The 20,937-nt window shown below is 37.3% G+C and overlaps 1 protein-coding gene across 1 annotated transcript; it reads right to left on the minus strand.

The window, feature by feature from the left end:
* Positions 1–14,209: 14,209 nt before the first annotated feature.
* Positions 14,210–19,605, minus strand: LOC121415785 (polyubiquitin-C). Its single transcript, XM_041609111.1, has 2 exons — positions 19,502–19,605; positions 14,210–16,753 (listed from the first exon to the last, which is right to left on the minus strand). Exon 2 carries the CDS (start codon positions 16,745–16,747, stop codon positions 14,918–14,920), a length of 1,830 nt encoding a protein of 609 aa, XP_041465045.1. The 5' UTR covers positions 16,748–16,753; positions 19,502–19,605; the 3' UTR covers positions 14,210–14,917.
* Positions 19,606–20,937: the final 1,332 nt, after the last annotated feature.

The raw sequence follows: 20,937 nt of genomic DNA on the forward strand, positions 1-20,937 counted from the left end.
ACAACCAAAAAAAAAGTCCTCGCTTTCAAAATGGGAGGGGGCAAATTGTGTTAGAATTAACGGCACATTTACATTGAAATTTTTTATTGTGCCTCTCAAAAGAGGGGGCATGCAGCCCTCCCGGTTGCCGCGGCCCCTGCCATGAACTGAATTATCATGACTGATGAAAGGATATTTATATTTTGGTTAATGAACTCCCTAACTGAAAGTACGACAATAATAGGCCTAACGTTAGATGTCGTAATCATGTGGATCGTGGAATGTACACAACGTACAGTGCGCATTATAGGCGGCGAAGCGGGGGGAGGGGGTGGGGGGACGTGTCCCCCCTAAATTTTAGTTGGGGGACGGTCCCCCCTTAATTTTTTTTTGATAACTTTTTTTTTTGCTTGTCAAAAATTTTTGGTTAGCCACACCTAAAATTTAGGTTGATAACCTTTTTTGGGGGCGCTTGTCTAATTTTTTACCTGTGTCCATCCAAAAATTTCAGGTGGACACCCCCTAAATTTTTTGGCTTCCGCCGCCAATGACGGTGCGCCCGGCCGCGGCCCCGCATATACAACATGGACAAAAGGCGATATCTGAATAGAGCTATACAGTGCGTCCCCCCAAAAAAACTATACACTTTTGAAAGTGCCAAATAAAAAATATATCACTTTCGGGGAAAAAACTTACATATATTAAAGGCAATAAAGTAAACTTTCAAATGACACCAAAAAGTTGGAAAACTATTTATGTTTGAGCGAGCACTGCCCACTGAAACAAAGGGTATGAAAATTAGGGTGGGCAAGAATTAGCCTTCCAATTTCTTCCAGTTTTTGAGATGCGAGTCCCTTGGAACTTGCAAAATTGAGGGTGTTTTGATATATCAATGATCAAGCATTATCAATTAAGGTTTTTAGAGCAAATTTCAAGAAAAGTTAAATTGAAATTTAATGCATGAGTGAACATGAAATACAACTTTTATCTTTTTGATCTCAGCAATGTGTTCATGGAAGTCAGAATAGGGATAGGACTTAGGTGTGGGAAGTTAGGTTGACGGGATATGGGTCAACAGAACACTTACCCCCCCCCCCCCGTACTCCCGTACCCCCTCTCTCTCAGTCTCTCTCCCTCTCTCTCTCCCTCCCTCTCTACCCCTTTCACCCCTCCTGAGAGACGCGTCTTTGCTAGGATGAGCAGGAATTAGCCTACCAGGTTTTTTTAGAGGTGAGTCCTTGGGAACTTGCAAGGTTAGGGTGTTATGCTAAATTACTGATGAATTGACATCAATTTTGGTTTCTTGAGCAAATTTCATGAGTTACTAAATTGAAATGTAATGCATGAGTAAACAGGAATTGTAATTTTAGTGTAGCATTTTCAGTTTATTATGTGGATCTTAGCAATTGTGCTTGTGAGAGCCAGAGTCAAATGTGATGGACAGGTGCCTGTTACATGCAAGGGGGTAAAGATAGGGTAAGACTGGGTTAAAGGGCATTGTTCTTTGTGTTCTCTTACAAATTACATGTCATGTACTCATCCCCGCCCTCCACCCCCTTTCTTTTTTCCTGGATAGTATTTAAAACTTAAATGCCAAGTGACTTATGGTTGATGGCCCATTCTTTTCCATTGAATGATTATTAAGAACTTGACTAATGATGATTTATGAAATGATTTATTGAAAAAGCTGAATGATTGATTGATAATTTATTGAAAAAGGTGAATATTTGAATGATCACATTGATTGAGTTGATTTACTAAAAGATTGTTGATTGAATGATTGATAAGTAAAAGTTGATGTCCTAATTTTCAGAATTTATCATCAAATTGGCAGTACGCTCTGCAATTAATGCATACATGTAATAGCAAACAGTCTCAATCTCAACAGGAGGGGGTAGGGACGGACCTGAAGGAGGGAGGCTAAATGTTCTGTTGACCCTTTTCCCATTAGCTTACTTCACCCACTGAAGTCGTTTCTTACCCCTATTCTCCTGACTCCAATGAACACACTGCTGAGACCCACATTGTAAAGTTGAAATGTTGCGCTAAAGATTGCAATTCATGCTCACTCATGCATGGAATTTCAATTTGTTAATCTTTGAAATTTGCTATAAAACCTAAATTGATAATGGTTGATCATTGATTTATCCATGGACCTACCACTCCATGATTTATCAAAACACCCTCAACTTTGCAAGTTCCAAGGGACTCGCCTCTCAAAAACTGAAAGAAACCGAAAGGCTAATTCCTGCATGCCCACCATAATTTTCATACCCTTTGTTTAAGTGGGCATTGCTCACTCAAGCATGAATAGATTTTCAACATTTTGGTGTCATTTTGAAAGATGACTCTATTGGCTTTCCATATATGTAAGTCTTTTCCCCCAAAGTGATATACTTCTTTTTTGGCAGCCATTTCAAAAGTGTATAGTTTTTTGGGACGCACTGTAGAGTTCGCATTTGAAAAAAGTGCAGGTTTTTGAATATCTGTAATCCAGATGAGAATGTTCTATCCATGCTCTGCCCTCGGAACCTCGGGCTACCCATGCCACTAGCTCATCGCCAAATTATAGTAGTTACCAACTTTTAGATGCAGATACACTGTTAGAAAAAATAAAAGAAGTTCCTGCAGCAGAGTCTCGAGAACACCTGTAATCTTACCGAATTGCGTAATCTTACAGGAAATTGGTATTTGATGTATGGAATCTTACAAATTTCCTTGAATAAAACACCCTTTTCCCCTTTTTAAACAGACCTGTTCTGTTAAATTGCAGAAAAATTCTTGTTTTATGAATTTACAGAATGATTATTACGCAATTCGGTAAGATTACAGGTGTTCTCGAGACTCTGCTGCAGGAACTTCTTTTATTTTTTCTAACAGTGTAGGGGTCAAAAAGTTGTGTATAATTATATTCCTACAACGTCCCACTTACGTCCAAGGTAAATTAAAAAACTCGGATTTGTATTTGTCCAAATTTAACTATTTTCTTATGACAGAATCCTTGACAACACCTCAAAACAATATATAAATATATCCTGAAGTTTGACACGGCAACCAACAATAACGCAATGTTTCAGTTGTCTGAATTTTTTTAAATATGAATTTGTGGGAAATTCCCGACATTAATTGCCAAATTTAAGATCTTTTTATTATCTTCAGGACCCGCTTCAGGATTTAATTTTTTAAATATCTTTTGGCCCGATCATTGGATTCCCCTTCAGCTCTACACTGTTAAAAAAATTATCCTTTAGATAAAAAGAAGTTCTTGCAGCTGCTGCAGAGTCTCGAGAACACCCGAAATCAAATCTTACCAGATTGCGTATTTTATACAGCTTGAGGAAATTGGTATTTGGTGTATGGAATCTTCCAAATTTCCTTAAACAAAACACTCTTTTACCCCCTTTAAACAGACTTGTTCTGTTAAATTGCAGAAAATTCCTGTTATATGAATTTACAGAATTATTCTGTTATTGCTTTTTTCAAAATCATCTTTTTTTCCCCCTGTAAAATCGATTTTTTTTTAAACAGTGTATGATGATTGAAGTATTATAATCTTTTATCATATGGAATTGAAAGTAGCAGTGCACTTTAATATTGATTGCTTCAAGAGTGTGAACTTTGTTGCATTCTTTCATATCGGCCTTGCCATTGTCAAACTGATAAGGAATTGCTCGTGGACATGAGCAGACTCCCTAACTTCAAACTGACTTACAGCAGTGCTTTGAAAGTATAAAGGCTGGCAAACTACCAGACCTATTCATGGCTCGGCTTGAAAATGTTGAATAGCGTCATCTTGAGGTGGGTTTGGGTGGGGCGGTGTGCTACGTAATCTGGAGGGAATAATAATGTACCATGTGCAGAAAAAAAGCCTTGCGTATCTGTACCAAATCTTCCTATTATGCATCATCTGCCCCCCTCTTCTTTGAATTAAAAACACTAAATATTTATCATATTTATGAATTTAAAGTTGCAGTTCTTATGTGTTACATTAAACAGGAAATGGCCCCTGTAAACATTATGAATTTTTTAAATTATAATAATGATTTTCACCAGTATAATACTCGTTCAGCTTCTCATTTTCATCTTCCACTGACCTCTAATAATCAAATTCATAATTCTTTTAAACATGCAGGACCTAGAATTTATAACAATTTAGATTCAATAATTCGTTCCTGTTCAACTGCCTCTTCATTTAAAATTTTACTTAAAAGACACTTATTAGTGGTTATTTATCTTGATTCTTTTCCCCTTTTCTAAACATACCCTCATATTCCCCCCCCCCCCTCTCTCTCTACTCTCTCTCTCTCTTTTGTTTGAGTGCAATGGGTCATGGATGTGTGTTGAATGTGGGTGATTCTGTGTTTGATGTGTGAATGTATTTTGATTACGTTATGATTATTAATGATTAGTTGAGTACTTGTAATACAGGGGCATCTGCCTACAAGATTTTAATCTTTTTGGTTGCCTCTTACCATATGTTGATTTTTCTTTTACTTGAATGTATAAATTGTATTTATTTGTTGTATATTTATTTGTTGTATGCGTTGTAATATTTATGCATTTATATATTATGTTATTTTACATTGTATTTAAATATTTTTATATGGTGAATAAATGAATTGAATTGAATTGAAGTTCAACTCTTACTTTTGCCAAGATCAGTGGCGTAACTAAGGGGGGGGGGGGGGGGCACGTCCCCCCCAAAAAATATGCTGAGATATGTATATTCTTAATGGATTCCTAAAATATATTCCCTGTTTGGGGTCAATAATATATACAAAAAATTCAGCTCGCGCTCGCATTGTTTGTTTAGCGAGGCAGATACGTATCATGATTACAAAAAATTTGCTTATTGTCCTTTTTTAGGTCTAAATATTAAAAATTTTCAGCTCGCGTTTCGCGCTCGCATTATTTAATCAGTGAGATAGATATCCGTTTTATGTCCTTAAATGTCTCTATTACAGGTCAGTATACCTGGCAACTGAGCGCGCTTCGCGCTCACTAAGTGACTCAAAATTTTTGCTGGTGCCCCCCAATGTCATGACTCACGGTACGCCACTGGCCAAGATATCTCATATTGCATCATGATATGCTTTGCAAGCTTACCTTGCATCTTTTGCAGACATTTTTTAATGTACAAATAGGAAGTAAAATAACCCCAAAATTTGGGGTTGTATGCTAATTTGTAGAAGAAGTGAGACTGCACAAAAAAAATATTCACAGGCAATTCTGTCTGAATTTCATCTAAAGATGTTTTTTGTGAGACTTTGGCTAACTAATGTATTGTCACTATTGGTGTTTGATCGATATAATTATGTGACTGGCATTGACAGTATATTGAAATAGACATTGCCATGTTGGGAGCTGCAGATAACTCTAATAAACCTTGTGGGTTTTGCACAAGTTAGTTAAACCAAGACCAGTTAACCCATGCACTGCCAGCTATATAGAACTGGTTGGCCACTATAGCCTCCATGAATCGTAAAATTCAGCATTTTATTTTCTTGAACTCATTAAATGCTTGATTGAGCTGCTTCCAAGGACCATGAAGCATGGAAGACAGTGGTATTTTGTTAAAACCGCTGAAATGGGCCGCCATTTTCACTCAATATTAAATCATTTATACCAGCGCTTCTCAACCGGTGGGCCGCGAAGCTCTCTCAGGTGGGCCGCGAGAAGCTCCAGAGAAGAAAAAAAAATAGGGGGAAAATTATGGTATATTTAACATGTTATATTTAATGTCCGAAAATGGTATTTTTGATCGGTCTCCGTGCTTTAAACAAAGATAAATGCACGCCTATAGGTAGCATGTTGTATACATTGTAATGATGGTCACTATCGATCTTTTATTTGATGTGAACCTCAGGCCTCATTTGCATGCAAATGTAGTTAATTATCACCCATTCACCAGACCTTTGCAAATGCATTTATTTCTCAAACTGATTGCTTCGAATGTGGTTGAGGGCTTTATGTTCCAATTTCACGAAACTTTGCACTTTCATCAAAATGGACCGTGATTAGAAGCGAAAGGGTGAGGGAGGAAACAAATTTAATGTTGAAAAGTCTCAGAAGGTTACTGTAAGAAATATATGACCCTGATTAAATTTCTAATTATCTTAACTGTGCAGTGATGTAAGACCAAAAGCAACGTGTGTCGAATGTGCTGAAGTTATTGTCAAATAAGGCGCTTAAACCGTCAGAGCTTCAGACTGAGAGACACCTAAACATAAAACATCCGAAGAGTTCAGGAAAGCCAAAAAAATGTTTCGAGAGAAAAGGCCTGGATTTAATTCACAGCAGAACACTTGCGTACAGATATTTCATGACCAAGAAAGAAAAAAAGAAAAGGAAAGAAACGAAAAGGGATAAGGATGAAATACCATGTTATTTTTTGAATCAGGTGTCAAAATCTAACACAAACCTGGATTTTTGTAATAAAAATTTCGAAATTTTTGCATGCTCGCCATGCTCATTCGCAACATTTTATTGTACGCAGTATACGCCATATAACCCCCCCCCCCAATTTGGCTCATTACGCCACTGCAGCAGAAGATCATAAAGTTACGCACTAATATGTTTTTTATTATTGTCGAGACAATCTTTGAGTCGAGACAAGTTGTCATATCCTTTAAAAAAGTTTGGTAGGTGAGCCTCGAAAAAAAATCTGAGAGGCAAAGTGGTCCTCGATTAAAAATAGGTTGAGAAGCACTCATTTATACGATTTGTTAAATTTGATCATTTTTTATCTGGAAATAAATACAAACAAACATGTTAAAATGGTAAAAATCACATTTTCTTTTCTTTACATTTTTTCTGTTCATATACAGATAAAGTCCGTGTGATTGGTCTATCATTCCGACAGCATGCAGCTTATGGGCCATGTTGCTGCCTCGCTTTCCGACTTTCAAGGTATTCTGAATAACCAAAGAGGATTATAGTGAATACGGAGAAAATATTTTATGTAAAAAGTGTCTTCCATATACTGACAACTAACATGCAGCAAATATGGCCGGTGGGGGGGGGGGGGGCAGGGGTTCATCCTCTAATTTATATATTCAAGTGATGAAGAAGTTTTAGTTGGGAATTTAGGGTGCCCTTTTCTCAAACGGTCGGGTTATACTATAGATGCGATGACAACCTAACGTAATGGCACAAGCTCATTGTCATGTTTCCCATTTTATTTTGGGTGCAATTATTATCTCTTTTTCTGGGGTAGAATCATGATTTTCGAAAAGAATTTCACTTCTTTTAATTGGCACAAGAGCCATTTTTTTATTTATTAAATTGGGTTTGAAAGACCCAATAGTTGGTAACTGCAATACTTTTTATTTGTTCATGGAAAAGGAAAAATGAAGGAATCAAACTCATTTATGTCACATTTCCTCCTAGCATGTCTAGGGAATTATCATCTCTCTCTCTCTCTCTCTCTTTTTTAGAAAAAAAAATTAAGATTTGATATGCATTTTTTGAGTACTTTTGCACAGGAACAGATGTTTTAGTGTGACGGTTTTTTATGTTTGAACATGACAAAATGATCGAAAAAAGCAAAACCTGTTTTTAAAAAAGAACAAAAGCAGCACTAATTATAATTATTTAACTCTCACTTCAGATTACATATTGAACATCGACTGCCTGCATAATTATGTATGGTGTTTTTATTTTCCTTTGTTTATCAAAATTACTGAGGCTGGTCGCCCTCAAAATCGTGATTTAATGTGACATTCTATGTTCTTGCCAAATTCTATTAAAATTTTATACTTTTTATGTTACAGCTTTAGGAGATCATGGATTTTAATTAATGATTTTAAAAAAAATATTTACATCAATTCTTTCCTGAACCTACTACCTCAGATCCAACCATAAGTTTTCCTGACTGCTCTGTATATTGAGGCAAACAAATTGCATTAATTTTTCAAAAGTTACTTAGCCCAGTGGTGACAAAGGAAGTCGCAACAATGTTGCATTATCTTGATAACGAAACACTCGTCGCTTCCAATTTTGCAGTACTGCATATCTTTTTTTTTTACAATATTGTTCCATGTAAAATTATATTAGATTCATACCATAATGATTCTTGTAGCCAATTTTATTTTTGCATGAGTATTTTTTTAATTAGTTTCATTGTCTATTAACAAAAGTCTGCAGTCATTTTATTAGATATGGTTGCCAAAATCGTTTTCAAAATTATTTTATTTAGGTATTTCAGGTTCTGTTACACACTCTACTGAAACGTTATTTTCTACTGAACTTTACTAAAGAACAGTGCAGCTCAGTTGTGGGTCAATAAAAAAATTAAATATTTACCGAACTTTAAATTATTGTGCAGCGTTTTGGAATACATCAGAGAGCGTGAGAGAGGTGAACGATCGAGGGTGCATGGGAAGAGGGAGAGAGGGAAAAACTTAGAGGGGGGTCGGAGAGGGAGGGGGGGGGGGAATGCGGATTATGCATTAAGGAGGTTCAAGCAATGAGAAGAGAGAGAAAAGGATGAGTCGGATGACAAAAAGAGGAAAGCCGGGGTGCGGAATAGATAAGACGATACGAGGAGGGGTGTTTTCAAATTAAGGGTTGCAATCAAAAGTTACCATAAAGATTTGGGGGATTGATTGTGAGTTGTAAAAAATACATGAAGATGGAACATATCGGGGTGATATAAAACATTTTTGAACGTTGAAGAGTATAAAACCTACTCTAGGCTGTTTAATAAATAATCAAACAATCAAACAAAAGTTCCATCACAATAGGATGAAATGATGATAATAATAATAACAATCATTATCATTATGTTGTTCGTTATTATCATCATAATCATCATCATTATAAATATTGTTATTTTTCCACCGAGTTAATGCATGCCGTTTCTCTATCTTTCTTTACCTTCTGTACGTTTCATCATTTTTTCTCCCCTTTTCCACTATCCTGTGAAAAAATCATGGGGGCGGTCGAATCACCCGTCCATCCCGGCAGTGGCGCCATATGACAGAAGTTGCTTAACTCCTTCAATGCTAGCGTGTGCGTCTTTTTGGTAATGAGAGAGCATATAATTTGAAGCAAATATCATTTCCCCCATCAACTCCCACGACCCCCCCCGTAACTAAACAATAAACAAGGCGCCTCGCCCTTTTCTGACTTCAAAACATTTTGTGTGTGTGTGTGTGTTGAAGTGGAGTTGTGCTATGTGAAAAAGGTCATTGCCCTTCCCCCATATTCATGATAATAATTATCCCTAATTAATTTACAGAGTTCGTGGGAAAGTAATTAAGGGAGCCAAATACCTATATGCTAAAATATATATATTTTTTTAAAGTGATACTTTTCAAGGTATATCATTTGAAAGTGATCCATATAAAAGATAATTTTTCCATCCTTCCATATATGAAGCTAAGAAGTTTAAACGATCACCGAGTAGCGAAATAAGCCCCTAAAAATGAGCGGGCACAGCTGCATATGTAGATTGTGTGGAAAAATTCCTTAAAAGTCCCGCGAGCGATCAAGGCTTTTTTTTATACCTCATTTCAAAATGTAAATCTAATTGACAGTTTTTTTACACAATTTTCAGAAAATATCATCACACATTAATTGTCGAGCCCCCCCCTTTTTTTAATATTCCTCTTTTTTTTGTCTTGGAACTTAGGAGGCCTAGCTTAATTTGACCCGAGACATCCTCCCCCAATCCGGACGCCAGTGTCAGCGAAGAACGATGTGAACCTCAATTTAATCAAATAATTCTAAATTATATCCCATCCTCCCGAAATATAGGCCCCATAATTATGATTGCAACAAGTGTATGAAAATTAAACGTGAAGGAATTATTGGTGTGATAATACACCAATTAAGGATCCGGACAAGGACCCGGATAACAAAGGTCTTTATAAACATTGCCCATAAACTTGTTAATATATTATTCACCTCTTGCTTATTTACTTTCGTTTTGCATCTGAATACGTCATAAATGGAAACAAACATGCCTGAGGTCAATCCTCGATCTATCCTCATAGATGCACAGATACATGGAATGGGGAATTACACCATTTATTATTTTTTTAAACAAATCCCGGAAGCATATAATATTCTCGATCTCCCCACAAAATGCGGATGAGGCCTCTACCAATAACCCATATACCTCTTTAGAAGCTATATTCTACAACAAATTAGGATTCAAAGATTTTTATTTTTTATTCGAAAGCCATTTTGGCGACGCAGGCTAACCATATACCCGTAGGTAAACGCTGTTTAAGATTTTATACAACGCAGTTTACAATATGAACCCTACAGTAGTTGTTTAACAGTTTAAACAATCATGTTTAATTTTTTCAAGATAAGATATTGAAAATTAAACTTTGTTGTTTAAGATTTTAAACACTTGTTTAAACCTTTTGAACAATTACTGTAAGGTTCATATAGTAAACAGCGTTGTATAAAAATTTTAAACAGCGTTTTTACTGTGTACACCCTGCGTGCTTTTCCGTACTATTTTGTAAACATTTTGTATAAAGGCATAATTTTTTCAAATGATTACCCCTTTTGGGTTCCTCATATCATATTATTCGCTAGTCTTGATGACTTGGGAATGACGACTATAGTACTCATCAAATTAAATTCCGAATCAATTAGTCACTCTAACGAGGCCTCTATGTACATGCCGGGTGTACATGCAAGTCTTATGCTTTGACTCAGTGAAAACCTGACCCCGACATTTCATTGTATTACAATTTTTTTTTCTATTATGCGCTTTCATTTCATATGAAAAGCTGCTATAAATGACATGTATTATCATTGATCAAGAGAGAAATAGTGAGGAAATAACAGTGAAAATGTTCAATACAGACTCACATTATAATCAAGCCTATAAATAAAACAGCCCCACTCTATCCCCTCAAAGAGAAGAATAATCTAAATTCATATCAAGAATTGTCCTATTATTGCAGGGGCCGCGGGACAGTTTTGAAAGTGGGGGGGGGGGGGGGGAGGGGGGCAGAGCCAAAAGTGATGAGGCTGACCATGCAAAAAAAGTGGGGGCTGAAGCTCGCCCTCCCCCCCCCCCCCCGTTCCGCGCGGCCCCAAACATCTTACAACTTCTAATCATCTAATGAATAAACAAAGTATACATTAGATTACTGTTTGTATTGACTATCAGTTTAAGCCCGGGGTTCAAGCCCCGATTATAAACATCAAAATCATAAAGAAATAAATGTAAACTTAAAATGATTATCAATTTGGGAATTGATCCTTTTGAAAGAAAATTAATGAGAGGATCCATGCAAAACTGGTGAACGTTATCTTTTTAAGGCGATGAATCAAAATGTGATATGCACGAATTTTATCCTGGAAATAAGTAATGTGTTGCAATCCTGTCCTATTTGCATGGAATCCCTATTGTATGCAAAATAATTCGAACCTTAACCCAACGACAGAGATATCTCCTGTTGTCACTATTTATACACCCCCTTAATACATTATGAATCATCACAGAAAACGTGCCTCATTGTGGGAATTACAATTCGAGCCTGAGCCATGTACAGTAAATCAGGACTATGAGTATTCCATAAAATCGTAGTTTCACGACCAAGAAAAACAAGTGAAACAGACTAAAAAAAGAAGCTTAGGAAAGAATACAATATATAATTATATCATTTTGTAATATAATATTGTCAAAAAATCTATCAAAACATTTATTCTTTTTGAATTAGAAAGATTAAGAAATTTGCTCACTTTCTTAGCTCATATCTTTTAAGAAATTTTGCTACATTCGCCTTATCTGTCCCCCCCCCCTCAAAAATTTTGGCTCACGTACAACCACGGGTATGTCGCATAAAATAGAGTGCCTATAGTTTGAAGATTATAAGCGAAATACTCCCATATTTGACAAGATTTGTGTATGGGGGGGGGGGGAGCTATTCGTGTTTGATATCCCTCAAAAATAAAAGTAAATATTCGTACTTTTTTCTCTGCAACTTGAACATGTAGCAGCTTGGCGTCAAATTTAGCAGAATTACCTCGCGGGGGGTGGGATCGGCCTTAGTTGTACCTGACCCTGTCCCCCCCCTCTGAGAATTATTCAAAAATCTATTTCTTTTTTAAATGAGTTTCCTTTTTTTTGCTTGCTCGTTTTGCTCGCAATAATTTTGCCGTAACATAATTCTTCTCTGGTAACTTTTGCGTCTTTATACACGTAACACATTTATTTTTTCAAGGTGGAACAACCCCCCCCCCCCCCCACCCGTCTTAGAGGAGTTGTAAGAACAAATTTGCAAATTCACTGGGCAATTTTAATCAAATCAAACAAATGTATACCTATTAATGCAAGCACACCGGCAATCGATTAGCCCATTTGTCTCCCCCTCTCTCTCTTTAAAGGGGTGTGGGGGGGGGGGATCTAAAAAGTCAAAACGACCCAGCTCCCCCATTTGTCTCTCCTAAGAATCACAATGTGAGGTTGAACATTTAAGATAGTTATGAAAGATGTGAAAGACAAGCGATAAAGTGACAGGAGAGATATTGAGGGGAGGGGGGGGGTGGGGTGCAGCCACTTCAGAGCACAATATCACATCTCCAAGGTAGTCTGCAGGCACAGACCCTTGGTTTTTCACATAATACGCAGAGTCTGAAATGGCATAAACCAAGTCTGTGCTTGCAGACTAACATCATGGGTCCTGAAACACAGCTTAAAGGGAAAGTTCACCATAAGGAAGTTTGTTGTAGCAGAAAAATATTTTAAAAAAATATTGGTTTGAGGAAATCCATTAATCCAATTATTAGTTTTTTTTTAATTACTTAAGACGTAATGTAAAATGCATAAATCTCTTTTTTAATGGTTTGTAAAGGCTTATTTCTGTTTTCTTTATTAGAACAGGAGTGAAATGATTTGTCTATTGATATGCTGAAGATAAAGTACTAAAAACCATTTTCGATTTTCTAAGAAAATGACATTTCATTGATTTTTTAAGCATACAATATGTAGGAGAGCTGCTCGCATAAGACCCATAAATCAAATAATTATAACTGCTGCTAACTTATTTGATCGATTTTTTTTCAAATCTTCTGCCATATTTTTTTATATTTTGATTTTTTTACAATAAACTTTTTGTTAGGGTGAACTTCCCCTTTAACGATTTACCATGGGCATATTTTTATGATAGTTGATACACAATTATCAACCAAATCATAGAAATCGGCCCATGATCAATCGCAACTCGATACATGGCGCAAAACATCTTAACACAAGAGCCCAATTTCAAGTAAAATCAATCACAACACAGCATACTCACATAAATCAAGAACAAGACTTCATAAAGGCTTATCACTATGGTAACAACATCAATCATGTAAACTACCATGGTAACTGGGCTCAGCATCCAATCACAATGTTTCCATGGTACTTACAAAAAATGAGTTAAGTTTCAATAATTAGAAGTCTTCTTGAAACTGAGCCCAAGGCAAGTATTCTGAAGACTGTTATTTTTTTTTTTTTAGAATACCAGCTCATGTATGTTTGAATCTGCAGAAGTGACCCTTCTGAAAGTTCTAACAATTTTTCAAGCTATAAGTAATACAACTCATGTGCCTGTATGAAGACATAGGTACATGTATTACATTCTCTGAAGTCAAAATAATTGCCATGGCACTGGAAGACTCAACTTGTGCAGATTCACCTACATGTAAACAAACTTCAGTTACATCCCCCGTACATGCATTTCTCTCCTCTATTCAACTTGCAAAATAAACCATCATCAGAACACACACTGCAGTTAATAGACAAAACATGACCAGTTGATTGTATATCTTACTATTGTGATTGAGGCTTAATGACACTACCAACACGTGTCATACATAAATTGTGTATGTGTATTTTGGAATCTTTTGAAATGGAAGTAAATATGATTTCCCCCTTTTATAGGAAATGCACAATAAGACTGATCGTGTTTTAGAAAAAGCAATAATTTAAGTTAATATCACAAAGAAAATCAACCTTCATTCAACTTGCATCGCACACGACATACATATTACCTATCGCACACCAAAAAAAAGCGGTTACATGTACATGCAACTCTGTACAAGTCAAACCAGGTTCTTGACTCTGGAACCACCAAATGCATTTCAGAATCGTTGCACAAAAATCAGGCTAATTCAACAACTGCAGAGTTAAAAAAAAAGTATCAATCATGATCATGTATACATTGGGCCAAGGTCACCAAGCCAAAACAAAAAAAAAATACAAACTGGTATATAATTCATATTGCATATTTCTTTAATTTTAACCTTGTATCAACTATCAGCTTTCTTCTGGATTTTTAAATGTCACATACAGTTTCTAAGTAATGCCAGGGCTCGACAGGAGTGGCCTGGGGCAACTTAAATTGTGAGTCGGGCAACCAAATTTTTTTGAAAACCCACACTGGATAAATTGTAATGTTTTCTATTGTTTTGAAACCACCAAAGTTATGAAATTTATGATTTTGGTGGACAGATTGGGCCATCAAGTAAAAAAGTTAGTGTGGAGCATTGGTAATACACTGGAATGAAATAAAGAGAATGAAAATAGCATCATACACACTTTGTGCCAGAAGGCAACAAATTAATGTTTTGATACACTTCAGGAACTAAAAAGAATGAGGACCATGATTGCAAACATTACTGTATTATTTGACTTTTAGTAAATTTCCTAAAAAGTCAAATAGCAAAGGTTGAGGGGCAAGTTAATATTTTTGTCAGAATTTACTCAATGAGAAATAACTCGTATTAAGTTCTATACCTGAACATCTTTTCTTTAATTGAAGATAAATGAAAGAAATTGGATGATGCACATGAACCTTCTTCATCTACCATTATAAAATGTGATACCAAAGTCATACATGTATCATTACATTTGAAAGTTTCCATATCATTTTTTGGCTAGGGATGTCTTACAGGGAAGTATAACTTTTACAGGTTTCAAATCTTATTGCCCACCACGGAGCCTGAGAACAAGATGGAGAGTCGACTCCTTCTGAATGTTGTAGTCTGAAAGGGTGCGGCCGTCCTCGAGTTGCTTGCCAGCGAAGATGAGACGCTGCTGATCAGGGGGAATGCCTTCTTTGTCCTGAATCTTTGCTTTGACATTCTCGATGGTGTCGCTTGGCTCAACCTCAAGAGTGATGGTCTTGCCAGTAAGGGTCTTGACGAAGATCTGCATACCTCCACGGAGCCTGAGAACAAGATGGAGAGTTGACTCCTTCTGGATGTTGTAGTCTGATAGAGTGCGGCCGTCCTCGAGTTGCTTGCCAGCGAAGATGAGACGCTGCTGATCAGGGGGAATGCCTTCTTTGTCCTGAATCTTTGCCTTTACATTCTCGATGGTGTCACTTGGCTCAACCTCGAGAGTGATGGTCTTGCCAGTAAGGGTCTTGACGAAGATCTGCATACCTCCACGGAGCCTGAGAACAAGATGGAGAGTCGACTCCTTCTGGATGTTGTAGTCTGATAGAGTGCGGCCGTCCTCGAGTTGCTTGCCAGCGAAGATGAGACGCTGCTGATCGGGGGGAATGCCTTCCTTGTCCTGAATCTTTGCCTTTACATTCTCGATGGTGTCACTTGGCTCAACCTCAAGAGTAATGGTCTTGCCAGTGAGGGTCTTGACGAAGATCTGCATACCTCCACGGAGCCTGAGAACGAGATGGAGAGTCGACTCCTTCTGGATGTTGTAGTCTGATAGAGTGCGGCCATCCTCGAGTTGCTTGCCAGCGAAGATGAGACGCTGCTGATCAGGGGGAATGCCTTCTTTGTCCTGAATCTTTGCTTTGACATTCTCGATGGTGTCGCTTGGCTCAACCTCAAGAGTGATGGTCTTGCCAGTGAGGGTCTTGACGAAGATCTGCATACCTCCACGGAGCCTGAGAACAAGATGGAGAGTTGACTCCTTCTGGATGTTGTAGTCCGATAGAGTGCGGCCGTCCTCGAGTTGCTTGCCAGCGAAGATGAGACGCTGCTGATCAGGGGGAATGCCTTCTTTGTCCTGAATCTTTGCTTTGACATTCTCGATGGTGTCGCTTGGTTCAACCTCAAGAGTAATGGTCTTGCCTGTGAGGGTCTTGACGAAGATCTGCATACCTCCACGAAGCCTGAGAACAAGATGGAGAGTAGATTCCTTCTGGATGTTGTAGTCTGATAGAGTGCGGCCGTCCTCGAGTTGCTTGCCAGCGAAGATGAGACGCTGCTGATCGGGGGGAATGCCTTCCTTGTCCTGAATCTTTGCCTTTACATTCTCAATGGTGTCACTTGGCTCAACCTCAAGAGTGATGGTCTTGCCAGTAAGGGTCTTGACGAAGATCTGCATACCTCCACGGAGCCTGAGAACGAGATGGAGAGTTGACTCCTTCTGGATGTTGTAGTCTGATAGAGTACGGCCATCCTCGAGTTGCTTGCCAGCGAAGATGAGACGCTGCTGATCAGGGGGAATGCCTTCTTTGTCCTGAATCTTTGCTTTGACATTCTCGATGGTGTCGCTTGGCTCAACCTCAAGAGTGATGGTCTTGCCAGTGAGGGTCTTGACGAAGATCTGCATACCTCCACGGAGTCTGAGAACAAGATGGAGAGTTGACTCCTTCTGGATGTTGTAGTCTGATAGAGTGCGGCCGTCCTCGAGTTGCTTGCCAGCGAAGATGAGACGCTGCTGATCAGGGGGGATGCCTTCCTTGTCCTGAATCTTTGCCTTTACGTTCTCGATGGTGTCACTTGGCTCAACCTCAAGAGTGATGGTCTTGCCTGTGAGGGTCTTGACGAAGATCTGCATACTGACCTGTAGAAAATTGACAAAAAAATTAAAACATTATTGGAATCTGTTTTTCTAAAGACCTTTATTCAGAGTAACATGCCTGGAATTCAACATGGCAAACTTATTCCACAAGTCAGCTCAGTCAATCCACACAACACGAACCACATGCATTGACATACACAGGCATTATCACCCACCACATGCAAGTCACGACTTGAACACCAAAATCCCCTTTAAAAATGTTCCCCTTAAAAATGCGAATCTGTGCCATATTTCAATAACATGCGGTAGCTTTGCTCAGATTTAAGAAATGAGGTAGCCATAAAATGCTCTAAAAATTAAGAAATCTGTGGCGGGAGCAAAACATGGTGGTACATTGCAGATTTTTATGAAATATTCAAAATGGAGAAATTGAACATTGCAATTCTAAATATATTCAACCAACATTGATCTTTTTAATGCAATTTTTTTTCATTATGTGAAAAGACTTAGGAACAAAATATGGTTCAAAACATGTCAAATTCGGGGCAGCTTTCTCTATAAAGTCTCTTCCTTCATTGTCTTGCGCTGCAGTTTCGCACCAACCAACACGGCAATGTCAGGAAACAATTCCACCTCAAAATTTATCTGAATCTTTTTGCCAAATATTGTCCATTTGATCCTTGACCCAAGTTTCAACCACATCAATATTGGCTGTATTTTGGCTTTGTTCTCAATGTCATAGTTTGAATTGTCCATTGCTGTAGTTCTGATATTGACTGAATAGCAATCAAAATCTTGCGAATGCAGTTGGGCTGCCTTGAGCAGATCTTTTGGTCGTTGACTTCAGTCCATATAAAAACTATGGCAATGGCCAAACCCGCACCACGCTCAGATAAATCTACTGAGAATTTGAACTATGACATTAAGATCTAAGCTGAAATACAGCCGTTTCAGATGCCTGCAATTCAGGTCAAGGATTAACATTAGCTGATTATGGTCTAAAGTTACGCCTGTCAGTTGACATAAATTACGACAAAAGGTGAAATAAGTTCCCCAACATCTGCGCTGATCGGGAGATAGGCCGTTGTGAAACTGCACTGCTATTGCATTATTCATAGGCGATAGTGCCTAGATACGTATTGTCTAGACTTTGCACACTGACCAACTAGGTGGACAGCCAATATGGGAGACCATCTCCCATGAGAGAGATTATTTTCAATATCAGAATTTTGTAAAGAACTTGGGTATCCAATTTCAGAGTCTCCACTCTCCAGTTTGGGAGACCAATTTCCTTTTACACATGCAGCAAAAGAATTACCTTGGCAGCAAATAAAAATATGATGAGCAGATACCTCATGAAAAATTACACTTTTCACTTTAAAAATTCACCAACTTTTGTTTTTATATTTTTGTCATCCATGATCCATGGCCATGCACATACAAAACATAGGCCTAGGCCTATGGGCTTCTGTTCTGATCTTCGCAAGAAAAAATTTGGGGTGGAAAAAATTATGCTTTGTTGGTGTTGTTTCTTTTGCAAAGCAAGTCTTCAATATCATAAATATGGGAAAATGACTCCCATAGACTATTCATGATATTATTGGCCAAGTGCATCTAGCATGTCTAGGCCTAACCCAGAGGGCTCCCTCTAGGCCTACTGCCAAACCTTACGCATCTAGAAAATCTACACCTAGCTATCAACGTTTTAAGTTACCGTACCGTACATGTATGGTAGTGGATCGTATTACCGAACACTTTTCATGAATTTGATCATATCAAACACATTATTCCAATAAAATTCACCAAACTTTCACCATAAATACCTACAAAATATAAACATGCAGAAATTTTGCCGAAATTGTTTTTCATTTTTACAACATCAGCTTCCAATCGGACCCCTCTTCGCAAGTGAAATATTTTGGTCACTTGAAAAGGTATCGTATTACCGAACGTGTGTTTTCTATGGGAAAAGTTGGGAAAACAACAAAGTCACTGATGAGCTATTTTGACCATATTTTATTGTTTTGAGGATATAAAGACTTCGAAATTGTGTTTTTGATAATTTTTGATAATTTTTCTATTTAAGTTCCCTTTGGAAGGAAGTTGCAAAGGTTTGAGCGTATTTGATTATTTTCTGACGCATATGATGCGCGCGTTCGGTAATACAAGGCCGGTCGGTAATACAATCACTCACTATACATGCCTCATTCTTCCTCACGACAAAAATTCTTTGTCATTTCAATCGCAACAACTGACTTCATCATGTTCATCATGGCAGCCCAGATAAAAATTGAATGAAATTGTCATTGCATTCACACAATCCATGGACCAGAAATTGGCATGGCCATTTCCACTCATTGTCTTTTAATTCAGCGTTCATGAAAATCCCCACCAAACATCACAATTGCAATTGATCATCATCCATACGATCTTATCAATCATGCACACACACAATCACATGACGCAATAATAATAAATATCCACCCTACAATTTCAATGATTTCTAGGCCCTATAATTTGGAACTTTCAATCAAAATAAATATGTGACTTTGTTCATGCTGTTAATGTTCCTATATTGCCTTCATTTGGAAAGCCAAACAGATATTAAATTAAAAAAAAAAGGACACGAATAATATCTAATAACGATGATGTGGTCGTTGTCGACGTTGACAATTTATGTTCTTCATCACCATTCTTCTTCAAAAATGCTGTTTTTTAATTAAACATTTACAAACTGCACCTTCATTGAAATAACTGCCTTAAAATAATGTGAAAACCTCGTCTACTTACTTTGAAATTAGAGTTTTTCTGGAAAAAAATGAACGAGTTCTTCTCGAGTTCAACCTCTGCGGAAGTCTAATATAATGTATTGACGCTGCGACGCTTGCGTGTGTTTTATATGGTGCTTTGTGTTGACTTGCGATTGGTCAGTCTGTGTCACATGGACTATTACATCCTTTTCTATTGGGTAATAAAGATAGATTGTGTATCTATGGCACATGACGTCATATTAACCCGCGCCAGATATTGCAGACGATCGATGACTCGCAATTTCGGAATTATGCAATTTCGGCCCAAAACATTTTCTGGAATTATCACTGGTCGTGGGAGGTATATTGGCGATTGTGTTGTTGTTGTTTCCGTTCATAAAAAGATATTTACGCCTTTTTTGCTTTTAAGTTTTTTTTTCAGTTTGTGTTTTTTTTTGTATTTTTTTATTGAAAGAATGAAACATAATTTACATAAAGGAAAAAACCCCGGGGAAAAACATCGTATTACCATAAGATTTCTAAGTAAAAAACATAAACATGCATGCTATCCATCTATCTATATCTTGTTGAAGATACAAGGGAATCACAAAAGTGATTCTGCAAAGTGGGAATTTAGATCGTTTGATTGACTGTCACGGTATTCGCCCAATCGTTATGTAGTATCACATGTTAAATTAAAAAAAGTAAACGATTCAACATTCTTAATAAGTTTTTGAAAGTCTTGCATGCACAATGTCCCTTCAACAAAAACTTGTTTTTGATGTCAGGAAAATGACCGTCCTGTTATTGTTTAGTATTTTGTTATATATTTTTGGATGATTGCTTGTTAGTGTATTTTAGGTGCCCCAATTCTACAATAATGCTCTAGTTGCCAACAGACACGCGGGGCACAAGGAGGCATTAATCCACTTTTGGCATCGAATCAGTATGCACGCAGTCAGATTTGACACTAATAACACGATGCATAAGTTGATATAAAGTGATTGTACAATACACTTTGTATAATAATTATGTATGTATATATAAATACATACAGTACATTTTTATAACAATTATACAGACAAAAATACAAAGCGATTGTACATTTCACCTTTTTAAATAATCATTGGACATTGTCAGGATTATTTGCCCCAACTCCCGCAAAAAAGGGAAGAAATGTTGTGAGGAGCAAAGAATGATGTAACCCCTTGACCAACAGAAAATTCAAGGATCTTCATCAAAGAAATTTAATCAGAGGTATAATTTCATTATGAATCAACAATTTGAATACAAGAATAAAATATTCTCAAAAGCATTAAAGGAAGATAGCTTTCTCCACAACACGTTTTAGTATTTTCATTTTTTGACACCACAAAATTTTAAGACGATCAATTTCAAGACATAACAATGTATAGAGGGGCCGTGGCCGAGTGGTCTAAGGCACCTGGCTATAATGAAAAGTCCGGGGTTCCGGAT

This window comes from Lytechinus variegatus, chromosome 5 (genome assembly GCF_018143015.1).
Source record: "Lytechinus variegatus isolate NC3 chromosome 5, Lvar_3.0, whole genome shotgun sequence".
Taxonomy (NCBI): domain Eukaryota; kingdom Metazoa; phylum Echinodermata; class Echinoidea; order Temnopleuroida; family Toxopneustidae; genus Lytechinus; species Lytechinus variegatus.